We start from the raw sequence: 27,223 nt of genomic DNA on the forward strand, positions 1-27,223 counted from the left end.
TAGTTTAGTTCCATTATGGTCAAAGAACACACTTTATTTGACTTCAGTTTTTTTAAGTTTAGTAAAATTTGTTTTATGGCCCAAAATATGATCTATTTTGGTAACGGTTCTATTTGGTAACGGTTCCAACCTTGTGGAAACTATATATACAGTTTTTTAGTAAAAATGAGATCATACTACTCATCTTTTCTGTAACCTGGATTTATACCTTTACAATATAATATGAATATTCTCCCATACACATTCCTTTAGATAATTATAATTTTAATAAATTGTGATATTTTATTGAATTTCACATTAGATTTTTTCTAACTTTTGTCGTAATAATTAATACTGTGATAAATATCCTTATGCTTAAGAAAATTCTGATAGAAATTGCCCTGACAGATTGTTTGAAATTGGAGGCACACCTGCAATAAATGGGAGTGTATATTGCTTTTGAAATGTGCATGTTCTGCCATTTTTGTTAATCTTTTTTTTTTTTTTTTTTTTTTATTTTCCTCTTAAAGTATTACAAAGGGTATTACATAAGTATCCTTTTTCCCCCCCCCGCCCTTGACAAACCACTACCCTCCCTTACCCCCCAGTGTCTTATGTCCATTAGTTATGCTTATATGCATGCATACAAGTCCTTCGGTTGATCTCTTACTCCCCTCCCTCCTGCCCCCCAACTCTCTCTGGCCTTCCCACTGCAGTTTGACAATCAGTTTGAGGCAGCTCTGCCTCTGTATCTATTATTGTTCAAAAGTTTGTAATGGTCTTTATTATCCATGAATGAGTGAGATCATGTGGTATTTTTCCTTCATTGACTGGCTTGTTTCACTTAGCATAATGCTCTCCAGTTCCATCCATGCTGTTGCAAATGGTAGGAGTTCCTTCTTTTTAACAGCAGCATAGTATTCCATCGTGTAGATGTACCACAGTTTTCTAATCCATTCATCTACTGATGGGCACTTAGGCTGTTTCCAGATCTTAGCTATGGTGAATTGTGCTGCTATGAACATCTGGGTGCATATATCCTTTCTGATAGGTGTTTCTGGTTTCTTGGGATATATTCCTAGTAGTGGGATCACAGGGTCAAATGGGAGTTCCATTTCCAATTTTTTGAGGAACCTCCATACTGCCTTCCATAGTGGCTGCACCAGTCTGCATTCCCACCAGCAGTGCACAAGTGTTCCTTTTTCTCCACATCCTCTCCAGCACTTGTCGTTTGTTGATTTGTTGATGATGGCCATTCTGACAGGTGTGAGATGGTACCTCATTGTTGTTTTGATTTGCATCTCTCGGATGATTAGTGACTTTGAGCATGTTTTCATATGTCTCTTGGCTTTCTGAATGTCCTCTTTTGAAAGGTGTCTATTTAGATCCTTTGCCCATTTTTTGATTGGATTGTTTATCTTCTTTTTGTTAAGTTGTATGAGTTCCCTATAAATTTTGGAGATTAAGCCCTTATCCGATATGACGTTGGCAAATATGTTTTCCCACGAGGTGGGTTTTCTTGTTGTTTTGTTGATGGTTTCTTTTGCTGTGCAGAAGCTTTTTATTTTGATGTAGTCCCATTTGTTCAGTTTCTCTTTAGTTTCAACTGCCCTAGGAGCTGTATCAGTGAAGAAATTGTTTTGGCATATGTCTGAGATTTTGTTGCCTTTGTATTCTTCTAGAATTTTTATGGTTTCCTGTCGTACATTTAAGTCCTTTATCCATTTTGAGTTTATTCTTGTGTATGGTGTAAGTTGGTGGTCTAGTTTCATTTTCTTGCATATGTCTGTCCAATTTTCCCAACACCATTTATTGAAGAGACTATCTTGGCTCCATTGTATGTTCATGCCTCCTTTGTCAAAAATTAATTGAGCATATTGGTTCGGGCTAATTTCTGGACTCTCTATTCTATTCCACTGATCTATATGTCTGTTCTTGTGCCAGTACCAGGCAGTTTTGAGAACAGTGGCTTTGTAATACAGCTTGATATCTGGCATTGAGATCCCACCTACTTTGTTCTTTCTCAGGATCGTTGCAGCTATTCGGGGTCTTTTTTTATTCCAGATGAATTTTTGGAGAGTTCGTTCTAGATCTTTGAAGAAGGCCATTGGTATTTTAATGGGAAGTGCGTTGAATGTATAGATTGCTTTGGGTAGTATGGACATTTTAATGATGTTGATTCTACCAATCCAAGAACATGGTATGTTCTTCCATCTGTTTATGTCTTCCTCTATCTCTTTTTTCAACGTCCTGTAGTTTTCTGAGTAGAGGTCTTTAACCTCTTTAGTTAAGTTTATTCCTAGGTATCTTAATTTTTTTGGTGCGATGGTAAATGGGATTGTTTTTCTGATCTCCCTTTCTGAACGTTCACTGTTGGTGTATAGAAATGCCTCAGATTTCTTGGGGTTAATTTTGTATCCTGCTACATTGCCAAATTCATGTATTAAGTCTAGTAGCTTTTTGATGGAGTCTCTAGGGTTTTGTATGTATAATATCATGTCATCTGCAAATAAGGACAGTTTTACTTCCTCTTTTCCAATTTGGATGCCTTTTATTCCTTCTTCTTGCCTAATTGCAATGGCTAATACTTCCAGTACTATGTTGAACAGGAGTGGTGAGAGTGGGCATCCCTGTCTTGTTCCTGTTCTTAGGGGAAATGGTGTTAGTTTTTGTCCATTGAGTATGATGTTGGCAGTGGGCCTGTCATATATGGCTTTTATTATGTTGAGGTATGATCCTTCTATTCCCACCTTTCTGAGAGTTTTTATCAAAAATGGGTGTTGGATTTTGTCGAATGCTTTTTCTGCATCAATTGATATGACCATGTGGTTTTTTTCTTTCAATTTGTTTATGTGATGTATCACATTTATTGATTTACGGATGTTGTACCATCCTTGCATCTCTGGGATGAATCCTACTTGGTCATGGTGTATGATCCTTCTGATGTACTGCTGGATCCGATTTGCTAAGATTTTGTTGAGGATTTTGGCATCTATGTTCATGAGGGATATTGGCCTGTAATTCTCTTTCATTGTGATGTCTTTACCTGGTTTTGGTATTAGGGTGATGCTGGCTTCATAGAATGAGCTTGGAAGCGTTCCTTCCTCTTGAATTTTTTGTAGTAGTCTGAGGAGGGTAGGTTTTAGTTCTTCCTTGAATGTTTGGTAGAACTCCCCTGTGAAGCCGTCTGGCCCTGGGCTTTTGTTTGCTGGAAGCTTTCTGATGACTGCTTCAATTTCTTCCATAGTTATTGGCCTATTGAGGTTTTTAGATTCTTCCTGATTGAGTTTTGGAATGTTGTATTTTTCTAGGAATTTGTCCATTTCCTCCAGGTTGTCCAGTTTGTTGGAGTAGAGTTGCTCGTAGTATTGTTTAACAATCATTTGTATTTCTGTGGGGTCTGTTGTTATTTCGCCTCTATCATTTCTGATTTGGTTTATTTGGGACCTCTCTCTTTGCTTCTTGGTGAGCCTGGCTAGGGGTTTGTCAATCTTGTTTATCCTTTCAAAGAACCAGCTCTTGGTTTCATTGATTTTCTGTATTGTTTTTTTGGTCTCTATTTCATTGATTTCTGCTCTAATCTTTATTATCTCCTTCCTTCTGCTCACTCTGGGGTGTTCTTGTTGCTCTCTTTCTAATTCTTTGAGTTGTAGAGTTAGATGATTGACTACCATTTTTTCTTGTTTTTTGAGATAGGCCTGTAGAGCTATAAACTTCCCTCTCAGGACTGCTTTCATTGTGTCCCAGAGGTTTTGGATTGTTGTGTTTTCATTGTCATTAGTGTCCAGGATGTTTTTAATTTCTTCTTTGATGTCATCGGTAACCCAATCAATATTTAATAACATGCTATTCAGCTTCCAAGTGTTTGAGTATTTTGGGTTGTTTTTATTGTAGTTTATTTCTAACATTATGCCATCGTGGTCTGTGAAGAAGCTTTTTATGATTTCAATCTTCTTGAATTTGTGGAGACTTTGCTTGTGACCCAATATGTGGTCTATTTTTGAATATGTCCCATGAGCACCTGAGAGGAATGTATATTCCGCAGCTGTGGGGTGAAGTGTTCTGAAGATGTCAATTAAGTCCATCTGATCTAGTGAGTCATTTAGGATTGCTGTTTCTTTGCTGAGTTTTTGTCTAGCGGATTTATCCAGTGATGTCAGTGGTGTATTAAAGTCCCCTACTATGATTGTATTGTTGTCGATCTCTCCCCTGATATCTTCCAGAAGTTTTCTTATGTATGTGGGTGCTCCTGCATTGGGTGCATATATGTTTACCAGGGTTATATCTTCTTGTTGTATTGATCCCTTTAGTATTATGAAGTGGCCTTCCTTATCTCTGGTTATGGCCTTCACTTTGAGATGTACTTTGTCAGATATAAGTATTGCTACCCCAGCTTTCTTTTCCTTTCCATTTGCGTGAAAGATATTTTTCCATCCCTTCACTTTCAGTCTGTGTGAGTCCCTTCTAATGAGGTGGGTCTCTTGTAGACAGCAGATGTATGGGTCATGTTTTTTTATCCATTCAGCCACTCGATGTCTTTTGGTTGGAGCATTTAGTCCATTTACATTTAAAGTTATTATTGAAAGGTATTTGTTTGTAGCCATTTCTTTTTGTGTGTGTGTGTGTGGCTGTTTTCTTTCTGAGCTTGATATTTCTTCTTTTTACACCAGTCCCTTTAGCATTTCTTGCATGGCTGGCTTGGTGGTGATAAACTCCCTTAGCCCTTTTTTGTCTGTGAAGCTTCTTATTTCCCCTTCAATTTTGAATGATAGCCTTGCTGGATAGAGTATTCTTGGATTCAGTCCTTTGCTTTGCATCACTTTGTAGATTTCCGTCCATTCTTTTCTGGCCTGATGTGTTTCTGTTGAGAAATCATTTGATAATCTAATGGGAGATCCCTTGTATGTTACTTTCCGTCTCTCTCTTGCAGCCTGTAAGATTCTCTCTTTATCCTGAACATTTGCCATGGTAATTATGATGTGTCTTGGTGTGGGTCTTTTCGGGTTCACCTTGTTTGGGACTCTCTGGGCTTGTGTGACTTTTTTCTTCCCCACCTCAGGGAAGTTTTCTGATATTATTTCTTCGAATAGGTTTTCTAATCCATGTTCATCTTTCTGTTGTTCTGGCACCCCTATTATTCGTATGTTGTTTCGTTTCATGTTGTCCCAAAGCTCCCTTAGGCTCTCCTCCTGTCTTTTAATTTTTTTCTCCATTTGCCGTACAGTTTGAGTGTGTTTTGCTTCCTTGTCTTCTAATTCACTAATTCGGTCCTCCGCTTCTCCCAGTCTAGTGTTGATACTTTCAATGGAGTTTTTTATTGAAGCTATGTCACTCTTCATTTCTTCTTGGGACTTACTTAAGTTGTTGATTTTTTCATCTGTTTCTTCTAGCTTCTTGCATAAGTAGTTGAGTTTTTCATCTGTTTCTTCTTGCTTCTTGAACATGTGGTGCATGTACTCTAGGAACCTTATTCTGAATTCTTTTTCCGTCATGTTGCATATCTCTGTCTCACTTAGCTGCTTTTCTGGCGAGTCCTCCTTTTCTTTCCTTTGGGGGTTTCTTTGCCTACCCATGTTTGATCTCGCTGACATATGTAGATGTTGAGGTGTTCAGTGGCTGCTCCCTGGGTGGCAGGGGCTCCTTGGGTTGTGGTTGCTGCTCAGACGGTTGCGGTAGCAGCTGCTTTCCAGTTGGCAGCAGCTCCTCTGGTGGGTGTTGTTCACAGCTGTGTTGGCTCTTCTGGCTGGTGGGGGGAGGCTTCACGTACAGTTGCTGTTCCACAGACAGAGGGTGTGGTGATCAGGAGGCTGTGGTGATCAGGAGGCTGCGGTGATCAGGGGGCTGCTGTTGCTTGGATCTGCTGCGTTGATTTAAAGGCACAAAATACAACAGAGCAAGGCACAACGTACCAGGCACTGAACACAAGTATATTCACAATATTAATAACTCCAAATAAAGGTGACCACCCGAATTAAGAGAATTAGGGGATAAGGGAGAAAGAAGAGAAGAAGATAAAAGAGAGAACAGAAAAGAAAAATAAGAAAAAAACAAACAAAAAAGGAGTGCAAAAATAGAATTGGGAAAAAAGAGGGGGGAAAAAAAGAGAGCGAAAAAAGAGAATGAAGTAGAAGTGGGGAAGAGACTCCCCGTATGAGGAGCAAACTCCAATAGAACTGCCACTAATCTCAACAAATTCCAGCAACAGATCCCTGGAGATGAATGCAAACTACAAACCACCAATAATATCCAGAGGGGTAAGGGAAAACAGAAGCACAAAAATAGCTGGGGTGGGGTGGGGGAGGGAAGGGAAAAACCAGCAGAAAAAAAAAAGAAAAAGAAAAAGAAAAAGAAAAACAACCTCACAACCAGTCCTAAAAAAGAAGAAAAAACACAAAACAAAACAAACAAACAAATTAAAAAAAAAAAAAAAAAAAAGCCCAATATATTCAACAATCAAGAAAACAATAGAAAGATAAGAGAGAAAAAAAAAATGGTTGGAAAGTGAAGAAGGATAAAGAATAGGTGTATAAGGATTTAGAGCAGTAGATTGGAAATAGGATATATAAGTAGGGTGGAATTAGACAGGGGGTAAAAAGAGGGAATTGGGAAAGTCTGGAGCAGTAATAGGGTAAGAGAAACAGGACACCAAAAGGGGAAAAGTAAGGAAGAGGGTTTTAGCAAAGAGGTGGAATTGAGATAGGGAAAATTAATGCTAAAGGAACGATGAAAATAGAATGGAGAACACTAATCCCAAAAGAAAATAAAGAGAAAATAAAATGGCACTTTAAAAAATGGTAAAATGGTAGGAGTAATAATACTGGTTAAAAATAAAAATGTGGTAATTGAAAGGGTAAAATCAGGTGATGGAAAAAGAAGAAAAAGAGAAAAAAAAATTGGTTTCTTAGTAAAAAGGTGAAAAAATTAAAAAGAAAAAGAAAAAGAAAAAATTTGCAGTAGTGATGGTCTTTCGGTTCTTCTACTCTTCAGCCTGGTTCGCCTTGGTCCTGCCAGGTATTTAGGAGAGTGTTGCCTGCATTACACTGTTCCTTCGTGTTGTAAATCACAGTCCTGATTTTAAAGCAGGCCGTATTTGTGATCCAGTCTGCCTTAATTTGTATTCCCCTAAGAGTCAGTTTGTGGCTCAACCTCTGGGTGGCAGTGTTTTTGGGTTGGCCTCTGAGGCTATACAGCTTCTCTATCCTTTTTTAATCCTTACCCTGCTCTGTGTTGTTGGTGGGACTGAAAATCCCTCTATAGGCCAGACCCTGGTAACTCCCAGGGACTAATCAGCTTGTTTTAGTCCTTTATCTCATACAGGGTGGAATCTGGGTGTGGCTGTGCTCCTTGCCTGGGGGGCTGGGGGGAGGAATTCCACCCTCTGGAGGAATGGCTGCCCCAGTCCTGGGCCCAGGGGGGTCTCAGCACTCAATTCGCTGCCACCTCCTCCGGCTCCCCCTCTTTCCTCAGCCTCTCCCCAGATTCCCCTCGTCTGCACCTTCACCCTCTCTTCAGCACAGGTGAGTGTCTGTATCCGAACTGTCCTATGAGCAGGGTTCAGTGAAAACAAAGAAACAGACAAACGCAGGCCGGCCGCGGAAACGCTCCTCTTACCGGTCTGGGAAACGCTCCTCTTACCAGCACTGCATGGTCTGGGAAACGCTCCTCTCTTATGGGCACTGCACGGTCTGATCAGTTCCTCAGGATGCCCCCTTTAGTCTCAGTTCTCCGCAATCACAAAATCCAAATCTCAAATCTCCTGGCGCCAGCAAACCCGCGGAACTCCTTACCCTGGTCAGGGTCTGTGTCTGTCCCAAGAGACGCGGCTGTCTGCCATGCGGTCTCCCTCCGACCCTCTGGGCTCAGGTCTGGCAAACTTTCCTGCCCAGATCCCTGGTTTTTAACCTTTCCAGGGGAGGTCTGCCCTTCCAGGCTGCAAGCCGTCTCACCAGCTGAGTAAATTTGCCAATTCGGGGTGGGTGTTATTAGTTTCAGCTGCTTACTCCGTTTGCTCCGGGACAAGACCTGGGACGCGTCTGCCTATATCGCCGCCATCTTGCTTCCTCCTCCATTTTTGTTAATCTTGCAAACAAAAAATACTACCTCATTTATTCACCATTTGTATTACTTCTTTTGTATTTGCTATGCTGTCCTTAACCCATTTAAAATTAGGATGTTAACTTTTAAAAATTTATTTTAAGATATGTTTACATATTTTGTTACACCCTCCACCACCTCCAACCCAGTATGAACAAGTTGGTACATATCTCATTATAGATTATTCTAATAAATATTGACAAATATGTTTACATATATTTGGAATGATTGGTCAGGGTTTATAATATTAATATCATATTATATACTCTTCTATGCATCATATTTTTCATACTTAACAATACATTATAAAATAACTGCAAGTCAGCCAAACTAGATATAACTAATTTATTTAAATATTTGCATTATCCTATATAATAAAAGGCTAATATGCAAATCAACCAAATGGCAGAACAACCGGTCACTATGACGTGCACTGATCACCAGGGGGCAGATGCTCAATGTAGGAGCTGGCCCCTGGTGGTCAGTGTGCTGCCACAGGAGCCTAGCCAGAAGCTGGGCTCACGGCTGGAGAATGCAGCAGCAGTGGCAGGAGCCTCTCCCACCTCCGTGAAAGCACTAATGATGTCCGCCTCTGGGGAGCGGGGTAAGCCAGCAGTTGGACATCCCCTGAGGGCTCCTGGACTGCAAGAGGGCACAGGCTGGGCTGAGGGACCACCCCCGCTGAGTGCATGAATTTTGTGCACCAGTCCTCTAGTATTCCATAAAATGGTTAGACCACAAGATATTGAGCCATTCTTCTACAGATGAATATTCATGTGATTTCAAGCTTTTTTGCCTATACAAACTGTGCTTTGAAAAAAAATCTTTTAAAAATTTCCTTAGTGTATTAAGTGTTTTTTATTCCTATGGGATAAATTCCATTAAGTGGAACTGCTTGGTCAAAGGATATATATATATCTACATTAATAAAAGAGAAACATGCAAATTGGTGTCACTCTGCTATGCCCACCAGCCAATCAGGTGAGTATGCAAATTAACCCAACAAAGATGGCAGTTAATTTGCATATGCAGGCTCGGAGTGAAGACTGAAGATGGCTGAAACTGAAGACGGCAAAAGATTGAAGAGGCTTGGCTTCTCTGCTGCAGTCGGAGCAAAGGCCTGGGTCCCGGGTGCCGGAGGAAAACTGGTGCCGGCAGCCAGGGGAAGGAAGGCCTATTGCACGAATCTCTTCGTGCAATGGGCCTCTAAAATATCTACACTAATAAAAGAGAAACATGGTAATTAGCGTACGACCGCTACCCTTTTCATTGGCTAATAAGTGAGTGTATGCAAATTAACTGTCAGCCAAGATGGCGGCCGGCAGCCAGGCAGCTGATGCGAACAGGGAGGCTTGCTTCCTTCAGTGACAGAGGACTCCAACGTTCCCCGCCGGCCTCTGAGCTTCAGTTGGAAACACAGTAACATTTATAGAAGATAAACAAAAGCCCAGAAAGCTCCTGTCAGTCAGCCGGGATCTCAGAGCTGGAGTCGCAACATTGTTTCGAATACAGAAAACAAAGGCCAGAAACCTGCTTTCAGCCGAGCCTCAGAGAGAAAGCCGGCTCTCAGCTCCAGTGACAGCCATAGAAGGTAAATAAATGCCAGAATAAAAAAAAAGAAAAAAAGGAGAGGTTTGGAGCTCCAGTCGCCCGCCAGCCTGAAAATGGCCCTCAGCCCCTCACCCAGACTGGCCAGGCACCCCAGTGGGGACCCCCACCCTGAAGCAACAAGATGGCGGCTAATTTGCATACTGAAGGCGGGCGGCAGCAGGCAAGGCTGTCTGTGGTCTGGGACCCGGATCTGTGACCCTGCCGGGCGGGATCAGCGGAGCTGCGAGGCCTCCCGGCACCGGGACCAGCGTGACAGGGGGCAATGCCCAAACTCCCTGATTGCCCTGCGGCTCTGTGTGTGACAGGGGGCAGCGCCCCAACCCCCTGATTGCCCTGCGGCTCTGTGTGTGACAGGAGGCAGCGCCCCAACACCCTGATCGGCCCTGCTCTGTGGGTGATAGAGGGCGGCGTCCCAACCCCCTGATTGCCCTGCGGCTCTGTGTGTGACAGTGGCGGCGCCCCAACCTCCTGATCGGCCCTGCTCTGTGTGTGACAGGGTGTGGCGCCCCAACTCTCCCCCCCCCCCCCCCACGGACCCTGCTCTGTGTGTGACAGGGGGTGGTGCCCCAACTCCCCTATTGGCCCTGCTCTGTGCATGACAGGGAAGAGCTCCCCAAACCCCTGATGGGCCCTGCTCTGTGTGTGACAGGGGGCAGCGCCCCAACCCCCTGATCGGCCCTGCTCTTTGCGTGGCAGGGTGTGGCACCACAACCTCCCCATCGACCCCGCCTTGAGTGTGACGGGGCGCGGTGCCCCAACCCCCCAATCGGCCCTACCCTGAACGTGACTAGGAGTGGCATCACAACCTCCCCATCGCCCTGCTCTGTGCATGACAGGGGGCGGCGCCCCAACTCCCCAGTCGGCCCTGCTCTGAGCCCGACCAGGGGCTGCACCTAGGGATTGGGCCTGCCCTCTGCCACCCAGGAGCAGGCCTAAGCCAGCAGGTCGTTATCTCCCGAGGGGTCCCAGACTGTGAGAGGGCACAGGCCAGGCTGAGGGACCCCCTCTCCCCCCCCCCCCCCGAGTGCACAAATTTTTGTGCACCGGGCCTCTAGTATATTAATAGTTATCTTTCCATAAAGGCTGCAATTCACATTTCAACCAGTGATAAATGAGAGTACTGTTCTTCCTACATCCCTTTCTGAGAGGTTGGATATAATATCTCATTATTACCTTAGTTTGCATTTTCCTAACTAATAGTTATGTAGCATCCTTTCAAATAATTATTGATCTTTTGAATTTGTTCTTTGTTTTTCTATTGAGTTTTCTATTTTTTTCATATCAACTTCTTAAAGCTCTTTATACGTTAGCCCACTATATATTGTAAGCTTTGCAATTATTTTTTCCCAATTTATACAGAGGTGGACAAAAGCAGGTTTATAGTTGTGAGTACATGAAACAGAGTTTACTCATATTCTTATTTCTTTTATAGTTTTCAGATTTCCTATTTTATATAAAAGGTCTCCCTAACCCTTAAGCTATATTCTAGTTTTCTAGATAACTTTCTAAAAATTTTAATTGTTTCACTTTTCTTACATTAAAGTATTTCAAAGTTCATCTGGGATTTAAAAAAAAATTGGGCAAAATAGGGTTTGAGTTTCTTACATGGTGGTGGGACTAAAAGTAAACCCATCTTCCTTCCATGACACTGGTGTAGGAGTGCATATGTGGTTGAATCCTGGTTGATAGACATAAGAAAAATACAATGGGAGACTTCTGAAAAAAAGTTTTATGTTTCCCAAGATAGAGTTATAGATCACTTCACTTTGGATAATTATGTCTGGAAGTGACTCCTCAGAAATGGTAGCCATCTTGCTATAAATGTAATTATGAAGCCAACATTGAGGATGGTAGAGTAGAGATATGGAGATAATCTGTTCTTGGATAATATGATCGAGTCATTAAATTAACCAAATCTGAAGTCCCTTCCTACCTCTGAGCTCCCCATAATATGGCATAAACTTCCTTACTGATAAAGCAGTTTGATTCAGGGTTCCTATTACTTGAAGCCAAAATCATCCTAACTGATATACCATTTTTGCTATAATTAAATTCCTCTATATATTCTGAGATCTAATTCTGGTCTCTAGCCTATTACACTGATGTATTTGTGTATTTCTTTGTACTACCATGTAGTTGCATTTATAATGACTTTAAAATAATGTTTTCTCATTTAGAAAAGCAAGTCTCTCATCCCCTACCACTGTTTTCTTTCACAAAGTTTTGGCCATTCTCAAGTGCTTATTCTTTCATAATAAACTTTTCTTAGAAGTTTCTTTTTAGTATAGAAAAAATTGAATATAAAAAAATTTGACATGTATGCTGAATATTATAAGGGCCCTAAGGAACCATTTATAAGCAAAACACTGTTAGGCATTTTAACTGCATCATTTCTTTATCATGTTTTCCTTGACCAATTAATATTTCACATTTTTGACAGAGTTCAACCTTCCATAATCAGAACAGAATGTGTTCCAAAGTTTGCTGAAGAACCACCCACTGAAATATGAGAATTCTCCCTCTTACAATGCCCCACTTAGACTAGGAGCTCTGAATGGTAAATGCTGAAAGTCTAGAGAAATGTCGTTATACATTTAATTTTTTAAATTAAAAATCCAGTAAATTTGGCAGTGAATTCTTTGAATTTACCAAAGAGAATAGTATACTTAACACTATAAGTATAACATGGAAGCATCTCATTTTATATTTTAAAACTTTGTGTCTCTATAACACTTTCAAATACTTGAAAACTTTGGTTCCCTGTGGGGGAAGCTTTCTTCTCCAAGTCTCAATTTGCCTATATCTACTGCATTCTTGCTTTTGTATGTTTAGACTAGTATTAGAACTGTAAATCTCTCTCAAGACCATCTCTCCAACATTGTCTTATGTTTATCTTATTTCATAGCCGAATTTCTTAAGGCACTGGCATGTATTAACTACCAGTTTCCTTTCCAAACAGCTTGAATGGGTGGAAAGAGCACCAACCTTGAAATAAGAAACATCAGCTATGCAATTCCCTAGCTTCATCACCCTGAATAACTAAGAGACCTCAACTATTTCCTTATGTCTTAAGTGGGAAAAATAATATTCACTCCCAAAGTTTGCTGTAAGAATTTGAGAAAAACTGTCCTATATAATAAAAGGCTAATATGCAAATAGACCGAATGGCGGGACAACCGGAACAACCGAACAATTGGTCGCTATGATGTGCGCTGACCACCAGGGGGCATGTGTGGAACATGGCAGGCGTTGGCCCCAGCGGGATGGTGGAGCAGGTGAGCAGGGGCGCCAGACCAAGGTGAGGCGCCAGTCGCTGTCATTGGAGCGAGCCTCTGGCGGTTACTAAAAATTTTTTGCTCCTGCGCACTGTGGTCCGGCCTGGTGCTTGCACCTGTTGCCGGCGCTGGCCCCACTCACACCCACTTCCAGCATCAGAGCTGCTGCTCACACCCACTGCCGGTGCCTGACACCGGTCACGATCACTTGGCGCCATCAGTGGGTGTGAGTGGTGGCTGCTGGTTCTGATTGCCCCTGAGAGCTTCTACACCTCCCCTGCGCCTGAGGGGCGATTGAGGCAGCAGTCACTACTTGCACCCACTGATGGCACCGGTCCCGCTCACACCCGCTGCTGGCGCCGGCTCCAATTGTGCCACACTGTCAGCGGGTGCAAGCAGGGCCAGCACGGTCAGCACATGGGAGCAGTGGCAGCTGGAGAGGGGCTGCTGGCAGACAGGGGAATGGGGGCCACGGTGGGAGGGGCTGGACAGGGGCACTGAGGATGGGCTGAGACCAGCCCCTGTGCCTACTGCAGCCTTGCGGCCCAAAGTTCCTTTCAAGGTGCACAAATTTGTGCACTGGGCCCCTAGTCCTATCTAATAATAGACAAACATGGTAATTGACCATACCTTCGCTACGCCTCCCATTGGCTAATCAGCGTGATATGCATATTAACTGCCAACAAAGATGGCGGCTAATTTGCATACTGCAGGCAGGGTGGGCCAGCGCGAGCCACCATCTGGCCCCGTGTGCCGCCTAAGCCCCGCCCCCAGCCGGGACCCCCGTGTGCTGCCATGGGCGGCGGGACCCTGCAGCTATGATCACGATCGGAAGCCGGGCCACAGGCAAGGCGGCACCCTGGGGCCCAGGAGCCCGTTGGCGAGGTCTGCAGGCGAAGCAGCAATCAAGCTATGAGGGGGAAGGTGGGGGGTGAAAGGAGCTATAGGAGCAGCTCTGGCCAGAGACTGAAGACTCTCGCTGGAGCGAGGAGCAAAGACTGAAGTCTCCAGCCGCAGGGAATACTGTGTCCAGAGCGAAGATGGAAGGCGGTGGCCAGAGTGAAGGTTTGGGTCCCAGGTGCCAGAGGAAAACTGGTGCTGGCAGCCAGGGGAAAGAAGGCATATTGCACGAATCCATGCAATGGGCCTCTAGTCTATAATAATCCTATATAATAAAAGCCTAGGTGGCATCATGCGTGACATCATCACAAGATGGCCATCACAAGCTGGCTGCCACAAGATGGCCGCTACAAGATGGCTGGCAGGGGAGGGCAGTTGTGGGCAATCAGGCCAGCAAGGGAGGGTAGTTGGGGGTGAACAGGCCAGCAGGGGAGGGCAGTTGGGGGTGAACAGGCCAGCAGGGGAGGGCAGTTGGGGGTGAACAGGCCAGCAGGGGAGGGCAGTTGGGGGCCATTAGACTGGCAGGGAGGGCAGTTGGGGGTGAGATCAGGCCTGCAGGGGAGGGCGGTTGGGGGTGACCAGACCTGCAGGGGAGGGCAGTTAGTAGTCAATCAGGCCGGTGGGGAGTGGTTAGGGGGCGATCAGGCTGGCAGGCAGAAGCGGTTAGGGGCAATCAGGCAGGTGAGCAGTTAGGAGCCAGCGGTCCCAGATTGTGAGAGGGATGCCCGACTGCTGGTTTAAGCCCAATCCCTGTGGGTCCCAGATTGGAGTGGGTGCAGGCTGGACTGAGGGACACCTCCCCGCCCCCCCCCCCCCCGTGCATGAATTTCGTGCACCAGGCCTCTAGTAAAAGCATAATATGTTAATTAGACTGGATGTCCTTCTGGACGTCCTTCTTTCCGAACAAAGCCATAGTGGGTAGGGGCTGCGGCAGAAGTGGCAGAGGCCCCCAGCCGCAGTGCTGGTAGGCAGGGGCCAGGGCCAAGGCCCTTGCATGAATTTCGTGCATTGGGCCTCTAGTTATTAAATATTTTATCTACTTCCTTCTTCACTGTTATCTGTACTCTATCTTCTAATGCAACTTATTCTCTAAGATCACTATTAACTACCTCCTTGAAACTCATCTAGCTTAACTTTATACTTTTCTGATTTTCTTATTCTTATCAATGATTTCTTTCCTTTATAGTGGGCCCTTTATATCTTAGCTGTCTGCTCTTCTTTTGCTATGCTCTTTTCTTTCTTTTTTTTTTTTTTAAATATATTTTATTGATTTTTTACAGAGAGGAAGGGAGAGGGACAGAGAGTCAGAAACATCAATGAGAGAGAAACATCGATCAGCTGCCTCCTACACACCTCCCACTGGGGATGTGCCCGCAACCAAGGTACATGCCCCTGACCGGAATCGAACCTGGGACCTCTCAGTCCACAGGCCAACGCTCTATCCCCTGAGCCAAACCGGTCAGGGCTATGCTCTTTTCTTAAGAACTGATTCTTTTTATTGCTTTAGTGATCACCACTATGCTTATGATGCTCAAACCCTCCTCCTCAACACTAGTTCTATTTTCCTTTCTCAGTTCCCACTTTAATGGATAGCTCACTATATGCACCTTCTTCATTATACAAATGATTTCTAAGTTCTCAGAAATCACCTTTCATATAAAAATGTACATCTATTTTGCCCTTTGCTTCTTAAATACCCTGGGTGATCCTTTGTGGAATACTATAGAAATAAGATTAAAGGAAAAAAAATGAAAAAATGACCTGTGTTTTGATAAACTTACAGTTCTACCTGTTGGGCCTGTTATACCTTCTCTGCCAAGGGGGCCAGTGTTTCCCTGTAGGAGTAAAAGAAAACAGTCTCATTGCCAATATAATTCAGAAAAATTCTAGAAAATTTCTTGTGCAATGGTAAAATAGTCCATGTCTGCATAACTTTAGTTTTTATTATAAAATCTTATAGTATTAACAGAAAGCACAGTAATTTTGATTTGTGTGTGTGACACAATTCTACATCCTACATAATAAAAACCTAATATGCAAATCGACCAAATGGTGGAACAACCAGTCACTATGACATGCACTGACCGACCACCAGGGGGCAGATGGTTGACCAGTTACTATGATGTGCACTGACCACCAGGGGGCAGACGCTCCAACTGATAGATTAGCTTGCTGCTGGGGTCCGGCCAATTGGGACTAAGTAAGACAGGCCGGACACACCCTAGAGCCCTCCCACAGTCCCTACCTGGCTGGCCAACCTCCTGCATCCCTCTCAGGCCCCTATCATGCACTGGTGGGGTCCCAAGGCCTGGCCTGCACCCTTTTGCAATCTGGGACCCCTTGGGGGATATTGGAGAGCCCGTTTTGGCCCGATCCTGCAGGCCAGGCTGAGGAAACCCAATGATGCATGAATTTGTGCACCAGGCCTCTAGTATTATAATACTTTCCTATCAGGAGAGTTACATTGGTATAATTCCTAACAAACTGATAAATCAGTATTATAATTTTTATGTATTGGTAACTTCAATAATGCCATTTCATATGTGTGTCATTAAATAAAAATGCAATTAGTTTATTTAAAAAGACTACATAGAATGATAACAAAATTTTGCATAAATTACTTTATAGATGTTGAGGAAACAGATGTTTGAGTGACATTTAACATGGAATTGAGAAAAAGTATGAGAAAGAATCAGAGAGCATCATATGTGACAAACTAAACTTCAGTTTCTTCACCTATAAAATAAGAATGCTTACTTCATAGGGCCACTGTGAGAATTAAATGTGACAAATGATTTTGAAATGGTAAGCTTTTATTTGATTATTATGATAATGTTAAATAAGCTAAATCTTTGTTCTATTTCTCCCAAAGTAGGTATAGAACCTATCATTTCTTAATGAATGTAAACTACTGATTTTAGTTATTTCCCCTCAACCTCTACTTCAACTTCCACTAGCTGCAAATTTCATACTTTCTGGCTCACTTATGTATTCCAGGTCAAATTTCACACTTTCACCTGGAATACAAAATGTAGGTATCTAACAGGATTTCTCTTTTCCCAACTATTGGTAAGGTACAAAAAATACTATCAGTTGAGATAATTATAATGCCATGCAGCCCATTAATAGATAGCTTTAATATTAAGTTGGCCTAGAATGAGAAATTACCCAAAACTCTAAAAGTAGTCTAATGGAATCTCTTAAACACAACGATTTTGTGTGGTGAACACACAATTCCATATACAGATGATGTATTATAGAACTATACACTTAAAACCTACATAATTTTATTAACCAATGTTGCCCCAGTACATTTAATAAATTTTAATAAAAACCAAAATGGTTGCATTGGCTCAGTGGGTAGAGGGCTGGCCTGTGGACTGAAGGATCCTGGGTTTGATTCCAGTCAAGAGCATATAACTCATTTGCAGGCTTCAACCCTGGCTTTGGTTGGGGGCAGGTGCAGGAAGCAACCAATTGATATCTCTCTCTGTCTCTGCCCCTCCCTTCCACTCTCTCTAAAAATCAATGGAAAAATATCCTTGAGTGAGAATTAACAAAAAACACACAACCCCCCCTCCCAAAAAAAAGATTGACTTTAAGTAATCATTTGTAAAGATGATACCCAACTCAAAAATCCACAATCAAATCAAGAGAGATGATTTCTTAACCTAATCAAATATATCCTTCAGATTGGCTTAGCACTGGAAAAAAAAAGTAAAGAAAGCTTTCATCTAATAAATGTGACTGTGATCTGACTCTCTGAAATAATGATTTGTTAAAAGAATGGAGAGATAGTCCAGCCAGCATGACTCAGTGGTTGAGCGTCGACCTATGAACAAGAGGGTTGCGGTTGGATTCCCAGTCAGGGCACATGCCCGGGTGGTGTGCCTGCAGAAGGCAGCTGATCAGTGATTCTCTCTCATCATTGGTGTTTCTATCTCTCTCTCCCTCTCCCTTCTTCTCTGAAAAAAATAAAAAAAGAATGGAGAGATATACATGGACTCTATAAAAAGTAGTCCAAAAGGGCCAAAAACTGTCTGTTTATCTAAATGTGTCCAAAAGATGAGGTGCTTTGGTTGGTACCAGTTAACTACTAAATACGTATTTGAGATGGTGGATAATTAATCCAGACTTCCTACTTTAATTAATTAAATTTACTTAATTATCAAGTATTTATTGATTATTGAGCAAGAACTATGCATGAGGCCACTTAATAGCCATTTTACTTATGCAATTATTAAGAAACCTTCTAACATATCATTTGCTTACTCAGTTGTGGATTCAAATTCTGGCTCTTCTACATAAGAGTTTTTGAGCCACAGACTTAGTTTCAGAGACTTATTTTTCCACCTGCAAAATGGGGATAATGGCATCTCTCAAAAGATTTTTATGAGGATTAAATGATATAAGGGACACAACTGTACATCAGTACCTCGTACATAACAGTCTTTGGCTAAATATTAACTTATCAAGATTTTTCACTTAACTCTGTAGTGACTTACCAAATGAATATCCACACTTATAAATTAGCATCTGTGAGCTAGTTACCAAAACTTTAATATTGATGAGCTGATAAAATTTCTGGAGCTGCAAAGCAATATAAGCTCAGATCCTGGCCTACAGATACCTAGTACTTGGTAAGACTCTGCTTAGGGCAGATGCTAGGCAAGCAGCCAACTTCTCTTTGATAATACCAAGAAAGAAGTTAATTATTGAGAACGTAATAAAATTAGAATGAATGGGTTTTAATTAGTGGGGAACTTAATACATGTAAGAACTTAGAGCAATATTTGTCATAGAGAAGCCTATCATATATAACCCACTTGTGGATAATCAAGAATTGCACTTTATATAAAAGCACCAACTTTTCATGGTTCTTCAGAAATCATAAAAATAGCTAATAAAGTTGCACCTGAAGAAATTTTGAGAAGGGGTCTTTAAATAAACATTTCCATGGCAACATGGCTCTTTGTATTACTGAAAAGAATTACTGTGAGAGTTAGGGAAGAGGTGCAGAATTTCAAAAACTTGACTTTTCATTTAATATTCTGCACAAGACAGTGGTTTTCAATTGTAAAGTTCTTCCTCAAGATTCCTTTCTCCTGCATCCGAATCACTTCCCTTCTTCCTCTCTCTGCTCACTCTCTCCACCCTTGCCCTAGCAGCTGCTGTAAGTCATACAGGTATTCTACTACTGTCAAACATAGTTTATTTCTTTTCAGTTTTATGCATCATCTCATCAATTAGGAGATGATGGTTAATAAAAACAAAACATAAAACCAAAAAAGTAAAAAACAAAAAACAAAAACAACTAAACCCAAACAAACCAATAACCAGTAGCTACTAGTGACTTATCTATCCTGTTTATATTCTCAACGGTTTGCAATTCCAGGCACTAAATAGCTAATTGGAGTTTTTCAGACCCTGATCTTTGCAACTCTTTAAGTAATTCTTCATCACTCTCTTGGGATGCCCACCCTTGAGCTGGGAAAACATAGCTATTGGGAAATATTTTTCAAAGTGCGGTCTGAGGCGCTCTGGTCATAGGCAAGCCCCTGCAGGTGGTGCATGGAGGTGGTCTCTGGTTGTATTAATGCGTATAACATAACACTGCTTTATGTTTTTGTTCCTAGTGTGAGTTAATAAATACATTATCCAGTATTCACATTAATTCTTATAATTATTTTTTTAAAGTGAGAACTGGAAAGTGTGGGTGGTCTGAGGGGTCTTTTGCTCAAACTAATATATGAACTGAAAAAGGCTGAGAACCTCTGCATGTGCTCTAGTGAGTTTCTATATTAAAAATCATTTTATTAAGTCATTCATTTGGAGTATATTAATTTTAGAGTTCTTAATCCCAATTCCTATAATCAGCAAAGAATCACAATTTCTGGGCAGAATGACTTTGTACTCACTCTCTGTCCAATAGGACCTTTAGGACCTGATATTCCAACAACACCAACATCTCCCTCAGGACCCTAGAAATACAATAAAAAACAAAAAGTGATTCTTTAGCTCTGTAGAAACATTTTATATATGAAATCATCTCGTATCAACATACTCAGAATTGCCTTTAAAAAAATGGAATGTGATAGTTAATGATGTCTATCCTGAAGTATTTTGGAGGAATTGTACTCAGGTCTGCACTTTAATTTAAAATTAACAAAAAATAGATTGAGAGAGGGAGAGAGGGATGGACAGATAGGCAGGTACATGATAAAGCAAGTAGAGTAAAATGTTAATGGAAAAATGAAGAAGGGACAAAAGCAAGTTATTCAATAAAACTGCTGGGAAAATATACAGTTGCATATGTCTTATAATTAACATATTTATAACTCAAATGTATAACTGTACTAACTGAAATTTGGCAGATTAAAAAAATAAAAGCTCAAATCAGAGACTAAATATTAATATTTCAACACCTTTTTTTTCTAGATAGCTAGAAGACTAGCAGAAAGTTATGCAAGCATACTTTGGGGCCTGGGAATCCTTGGAAACCTGTCAAACCTTGAACACCATGTTCTCCCTGCAATATAAATAGATATGATAATGATTATTGTGCAATGATGTTCTAGTCTGTAGAACAAGTGCATAGTAAGTTTCTGAGTTGGCACATACAGGCTGCCCTTTCAGGCCAGGCTCTCCACATGGTCCTTGATCACCTTGGGCTCCTCGGTGACCCCTTTTACCTTGAATTCCAGGTTGACCAGGTAGCCCTTGTTCACCCTATGGACAGGAACAGAAAAGTGATCTTGACTTTAAAACCTAAAAAAATATTAGATTTTAAATGAAACTCAAATATAGGCCTATCCATAGGCATAGAACAAGGCACTGGGGAAATAAAATTCTGCACGAACATCCTCCCCACCAATATTTTCCACATAAGTAATATTTGATTATTATATATAAGAAGTGTAGCAGTGGGGAAGGAGAATTCTAGAGACTGTAGTCTTAAGTGTGGAAAGAGGAAGCAAGGGGATTCCTACAAAACAAGGAGGATAGTGGGGCTATAGAGAGAATGCTGAGGGCATGGTGTATGCGTGTGTGAGTGTGTATATGTGATCAAACTTGTATTTTATTTGAATTGTTATTATTTTTCTGTGTTTTCTTTACCATACATAGATTTCAGCTATCTAATACCAGAAATGGAGAAGTCTCCTGAAGTGTGAACACTGGTTTTTGCCACAATAACTGTTTAAATTCCATCATTAAGAAATGTCCACTCTCTGTTTCCTAAGGTTTCTTTGATATCAATCCTCTTTAATCCCTCAAAGTTCACTTTAAAGACATATTTTAAAAAAAGACATATTTAATCACAATTATTTTAATTTTAAATCAGATCTTTTTAAAATGTATTTTTATTTTGTTTTTGAAATGAGAGTGGTGATAGCTTTCATACCATTTCTAAAAATAAATTTAGGAATCAGGTGGAGATTAGAGACAGGTTAATGAAAACATGATGCTTGGTAGACTTTGACCAAAGATTCTTTAAGATTAACAAATTATCATTCACTTTCTTGAGTCAAAGGGATAGGGCAGGGACTTGACAAATATGGGTTCAATTTACTGCAGAAACACACGTAAGAGATAGGGGGTCTTTCTTATTTTCCTACTTTTAGCATTTGCTCAGCTACATTGAGTTATAGTGGAAAGGGCAAATCATTAACATAAGGGTCAAGTTGTAAACAGTACACATCTGGCTCATCATTTTCAGTTTACTGGTGTAGGTCAGAATATCCAAAAAGTCTTTAGAAGTGGAATTGTGAATATGGAATTAAGAGGTAATAATGATGAGGGTGCCAATGTCTTAATCCTAGACTTTTATGAAATAAACTGGATTCAATTCCCAGTCTTGGCTGTCTGGTCAATTCTGCATTGAGATATTTCTAAGAGAAGTTGTTTGGAAAACCTACTGACATGTGACAATACTCTATGCAGTGAATGTTAATACAAGACTTACTGACAGTCACTCTGACTCTAAGAAATAATCTATAGTCTATATTCATTAATTGGTTGGTTAGGTCCAGACTTAGAGAAACAGAAAATATACCTGAGAAAGTATGTATCGGGAAGTAAATAAGATTTTGATGTTTTAGAGAAGAAGGTGGATGACAGGAAGGGAAAACAAACAAACAAAACAACCAAAATGAGTCAAAGAACATTTTAAAAAGCATTTCCAGTCCTGGATGAATGAGTTATTTTGGCAAATTGCATGCACTGTAGCTATCATGGGAGGTGGACATGTCAAGGCCACACACGTTCCTTTCTTCCTAACATGTTTTTATTATTAGCCAAATTTTATTAAAAGCTATTAATCTTAACATCCTAGAATGTAGCCAATGAACTCAGGGCCAGTGAGGATGGTCAATATTATTCATCCATCAGAACAAGACATTAAAGTACCTTTGGGCCTAGGATTCCTGGGCTTCCCGGCAGGCCTGGTGAACCCTTTGCTCCGCGAGGACCTGGAGACCCAGCCAGTCCTGTTCTTCCTGGGCTGCCTCTGATGCCCTAAATAGCACAGATAAGAAATGAAAACTGGGGCAGTTCCTAAAAACCCCGTCTAGAGGCTTCATAAATGTAGGAGGGGTTGGTCTTGTGAAATGCCGCTGTTAACACACTACCTATGTCTGGGCGTCATCCTGGGCTTCCTTCCCAAATAAGTGAAATGTTTAAAAAATGTTTTGGTCCACCAAAAAGTCTCTAATTAATGTAATGGTCTTGGGTTTTTGAAATGAAAACACGGAGGCAGTACAAATTCCACCAGTAACTTCTGACTTAAGTAGCCTATGTGTAAAGTATGTCTGTTGTATTCTAACTTTTTGTATTATACTCTGGTGTACATGACAAATCTAATAACTGGTTAATATCTCCTTAACAAGAATATTCTGCCCTGGCTCAGTTGGTTGAGCATCATCCCGAGCAGCAAAAGGTCTCTGGTCTGATTCCCAGTCAGGGCACATGCCCAGGTTCCCAGTTTAATCCCCGGTTGGGGTGAGTGTGGGAGGCAACCACTCAATGTGTTTCTCTCACATTGCTGTTTCTCTTTCTCTCTGTCTCTCTTTCTAACCCACCCCTCTCCCTCTCTTCCACTGTCTCTAAAAATCAATGGGGACTTGTATGCCTGCATAGTAGCATAACCAATGGACTCAGACACTAGGGCATTGGGGGCTTGTCCTGGGGGGTAGGAGTGGCCGGGGAGGGGCCAGTGGGAGGGGGGCGGGGAAGGAGATACATGTAATACTTTAAACAATAAAAAAATCAATCAAAAATCAATGGAGGAAAAAACCTCTAGTGAGGATTAATAACAACAAAATATATATCTACATTATTAGACCAAACATTTGGCACAATATTCCTACCTCACAGGAATGTGACAGAAAAGTTAGGAAATTTAAAATGAAGTATCTTACACAACCGAATTCTCCACAAAAAAAAATGAAAATAAAGTTGCAACTAAAATAAGTTTTTGGATGGTTTGTTTGTTAGCCCAACAAGGAAAGTTGCTTCTTGATTTAATTAGATTGTGCAGCAAAAATAAACTTGCTTAAGATTGCTAGCCTTTTGGTAGAATCTGTTGCTTAAAGTGTTGAGGACATTAGAGCGGTATCAATAGTCAAGTAAAAAACAAAGAAAAAGCTTTTGAGTGGTTTTCTTGCCTCTTGATGAATCCATCGATGTTAATATAATAGTCCCGCCTTATCCAAAGGGGACATTCTAAAACCCTGAGTGGGTGCCTGAAACATGGATAGTACTGAACTTTCTAAATGTATGCTATGTTTTTTCCTATACATACATGCCTATAATGAAGTTTAATGTATAAATGAGGCACAGTAAGAGACGAACAATAACTAATAATAAAATTATAACAATGTACTGTAATAAAAGTTACATGAATGTGGTCTATCTCAGTATATCTTAGTGTTTGTACTGTACTCACTTTTTCTCTTACAGGAAGCACTTTGTGACTTCCCTTTAGCACATGTGAATTGCCAGCATCATTATTCTTGTGTTTTGGAGCCATTATTAAGTACAATAAGCGTTATTTGCTCATAAGCATTGCCGTACCCAACAGTAGATCTGTGGGCTATCTTATAAGGTGTTGAGTATCCTATCCCTGGATGTACTGTAGAAGTAATTGATGCCATGGACAGAGGACAAGCATCACATGACAGATTATGCTAGATGATTTTAGGATACTTCAATGTCCAGAATTCTAAAATAGTCCTACTTCACCTCACTTAAATTTTACTTTCATGTGATACAGAGACAATGGACATTCAGATACTGTTGAATATTCCTGAGGCCAATAGGTGTTTTTAGCTGAGAATAAGGACTTTAGGACTAACTGTGTACTAGAAACTTTATTGTAGTTTCAGTGCTATCAGACATTTAATACAACACGATGAATATGCTCCAAGTTTTTTACTGTTCATGTTGGTTTCTTAGAGAGAAATTTGAGGACAGTAGCAGAGTGTTCTGTACAAATTTCCAAACAATGTTTCCTACAAGTAGAGAACAAACATTTTTTATTATGGATACACAGATGGATGAGTAATTTTGCTTTCAAGAGAAACAGATGTTAATCCCTAAGCATTCTTTCCAATGTCTTAAAATGATTTGACTAAAACCCATCAGCAAAGGGTATGTCATTCTGAGGAAATTTTAAAAAGTATATAAAATCACAATTATTAATTTTTTCAGAGATGCTGAAACCAATCAACAATTTTCCTAAGTCTTAAAAAAGTTAATAGAATAATAAGAATATATGATGTCTCATGGCCAGAGATTTTCATTATCCTTAGATATGAGCCTTTTATATATATAGAAGATAATTGACATATAGTATTGTGTCAATTTAGATGTATAATGTGTTGGTTTGATACATTTATATTTTACAATATGATTAATACAGTACTCTAGCTAATATCTTTATCATGTTACCTATTCATTATTTCTTTTTTGTTTTTAGAACACTTATGATTTGATCTTTGAGCATGTTTGAAGTTTATAATACAGTATTGTTGACTATAATTACTGGGTTGTGCATTAACTCTCCAGAATTTATTTATCTGCAAGATATAGATGTGTATCCTTAAATTAGTTTTGAACTCTGAAAGAAAAGTGTCCATTTTTTATAAGATTGAAACTGATGGCTATTTAAGGCTTGGATTCCAAGGAAACACACATTTGGATCAGTACTGACATCAACAACAACATCAATGATGACAACAACACTATCAACCACAAGAACCACTTTTTATTGAGTGTCTTTTATATGTCTGAAACTGTAATGGCAATGTGGTTGAATTGTTTTATTTACTCTGATATCAGTTAAGGAAAGAAGATATAGTTGCCTTTTACTTTGACTTCCCTGTAGGGAAAGAAAGGAACACTTTAAGTATAAATCTGCCTTCATTCTGGAAAGATCTGGGAAGGAAAATAGGGCTATGTGCACAAATTTACAGACAGAATTTTGGAACAATGATGACTGGTTTGTGTATAATTGTGAAACATAGCAAAGAGAATGTCTGTTATTTTCCCGGTTCCTTGGTTTAGCAGCCTTAATCTCATTAGGACTGAAACAAATATATTAAGAAATAAGTAAGAAAAAAATGGTTTATCATAGGCAACAATAGAAATGCACACTTGAGAGGATTAGCAAAGGAAGACTATCTTAAAAATTGTTTTGAGTAAGATGATAAACATTTCATGTTAATTTGATTGATTTTTCAGCAAATTAACATCAAAAATCAATTTATCATTGATTTTTTAATGATAAATTTAAAATGACATTGAATTTCAAATTAGGTAATGTTTTTCTTTAAAATACTACCCTTGAAATTACTAGGATAAGTGTTTTTTTCCTTTCCCTACTGCCAAGCATCATGTTGATATATTTACTGTGTAAGAATATGGTGATTAAAAAATTATTTTAATTTCTATAATACAAAAAATAACTATGATGCCCTGATGTTTTCTTTTACATTATTGGGCAAAATATATACTGCAATTTTTGTTAAGGCAACAAACCAATGAGTTATAAAAATAATACCTCGCTTCCTTTACTCCAAGCTATTAAAAACACGTCTGTTTAAGTAGGAATTTCTCATTTTATTTGGTTTACTAAATATATCCATCTTAGGAAAGAATTGGCTGTTTAAAATATGTGGGATGGTAATTATTAGTTGATTATATGGGAGGCTACATAATATTTAGATAATGTAGCATTCATACATTTTTCTACAGTGCTAATCATAAGTAATGTGGCTGAATGCTAGAAATAAGATTTATGAATGAGCTGTGTACTAAAGTTAGGAGGTAACTTTAATTTTGAATCTCTAAACATATAAAAGCTTATGGAACTCAGAGCAGGGTTGAGCCAAGTCTTAAGGCTGTGAAGACAGGTCTGCTTGACTTAGGTTCATTCCCAAGAGTATACAAAACGAACTATTGTTCAGCTTTAATGAATACTGGCATTTCAACATTGTATTACATCATAGAGTGCAAATGGCACTATAATATTGGACAAAATTAGTATATCATATGAAATCTCCTTTACCCGGGTCTCAACTCATAATCACAGGACTAACAGGGACAGAAAGAGGCTATTTTATCTATATTTAGCTTAGACATGTCTAGGTTCACATCACTATGAAAAATTAAATGTCCATATTTTATTTCAAACAAAAGAAATCTAAATACTATCTCATTTGAACCTCTGATAATCCAGTGAGTATGCCAAATTTGCTGACTGCAGGTTTTTTCATCTTAGTTCCTTCCTATGGTATGTTCTTCCTTTATTCTTTATACACCTGGCTTAGTCTTACCTTTAGTCCTCAGCTGAAGTATAACCTTCTCAGTGAGGCCTCCATAGTCTGTTTCATTCATATCAAAACCCTACTTATTTCATTCATAGCACTTACCACAATTCAGAATTAACTAATTTGTTTATTTATAGACTACTAACCAATTATTTGGTGATCCATATTCAATTGTAATTTATTTTTTTGGGGGGGGGTGTCAAAAATAGTCAAATGTCAGCAATTTCTTGCTGTTCCAAGTATATTGCATGAATTCACTTCTTTTTTTAAAAAATTTTGTTTTATTGCTTAAAGTATTACAAGAGTAGTACATATGTCTCCTTTTTTCCCCCCTTGACCTTCCCCCGGCCTCCCCTACCCCCCAGTGTCTTGTGTCCATTGGTTATGCTTATACGCATGCATACAAGTCCTTCGGTTGATCTATTACCCCCACCCCAACCCTCCCCGGCCTTCCCGCTGTAGTTTGACAGACTGATGCTGCTCTGCCTCTGTATCTATTTTTGTTCAAAAGTTTATAATGGTCTTTATTATCCATAA

The 27,223-nt window shown here is 40.2% G+C and overlaps 1 protein-coding gene across 1 annotated transcript in view; it reads right to left on the reverse strand.

The window, feature by feature from the left end:
• COL24A1 (collagen type XXIV alpha 1 chain) overlaps positions 1 to 27,223 on the reverse strand; it is a 335,909-nt gene that overhangs the window by 26,154 nt on the left and 282,532 nt on the right. The window contains exons 48-52 of the mRNA XM_070403718.1: positions 22,266 to 22,373; positions 20,481 to 20,588; positions 20,335 to 20,388; positions 19,778 to 19,840; positions 15,641 to 15,694 (exon numbers count right to left, since the gene is read on the reverse strand). Of these exons, the coding sequence (XP_070259819.1) occupies positions 15,641 to 15,694; positions 19,778 to 19,840; positions 20,335 to 20,388; positions 20,481 to 20,588; positions 22,266 to 22,373 (387 nt within the window). The remainder of the gene's footprint in view (positions 1 to 15,640; positions 15,695 to 19,777; positions 19,841 to 20,334; positions 20,389 to 20,480; positions 20,589 to 22,265; positions 22,374 to 27,223) is intronic.

The sequence above is a fragment of the Myotis yumanensis genome, unplaced genomic scaffold (genome assembly GCF_028538775.1).
Source record: "Myotis yumanensis isolate MYYU_CA2020_CCGP unplaced genomic scaffold, mMyoYum1.0.hap1 SCAF_2, whole genome shotgun sequence".
Classification (NCBI taxonomy): Eukaryota; Metazoa; Chordata; class Mammalia; order Chiroptera; family Vespertilionidae; genus Myotis; species Myotis yumanensis.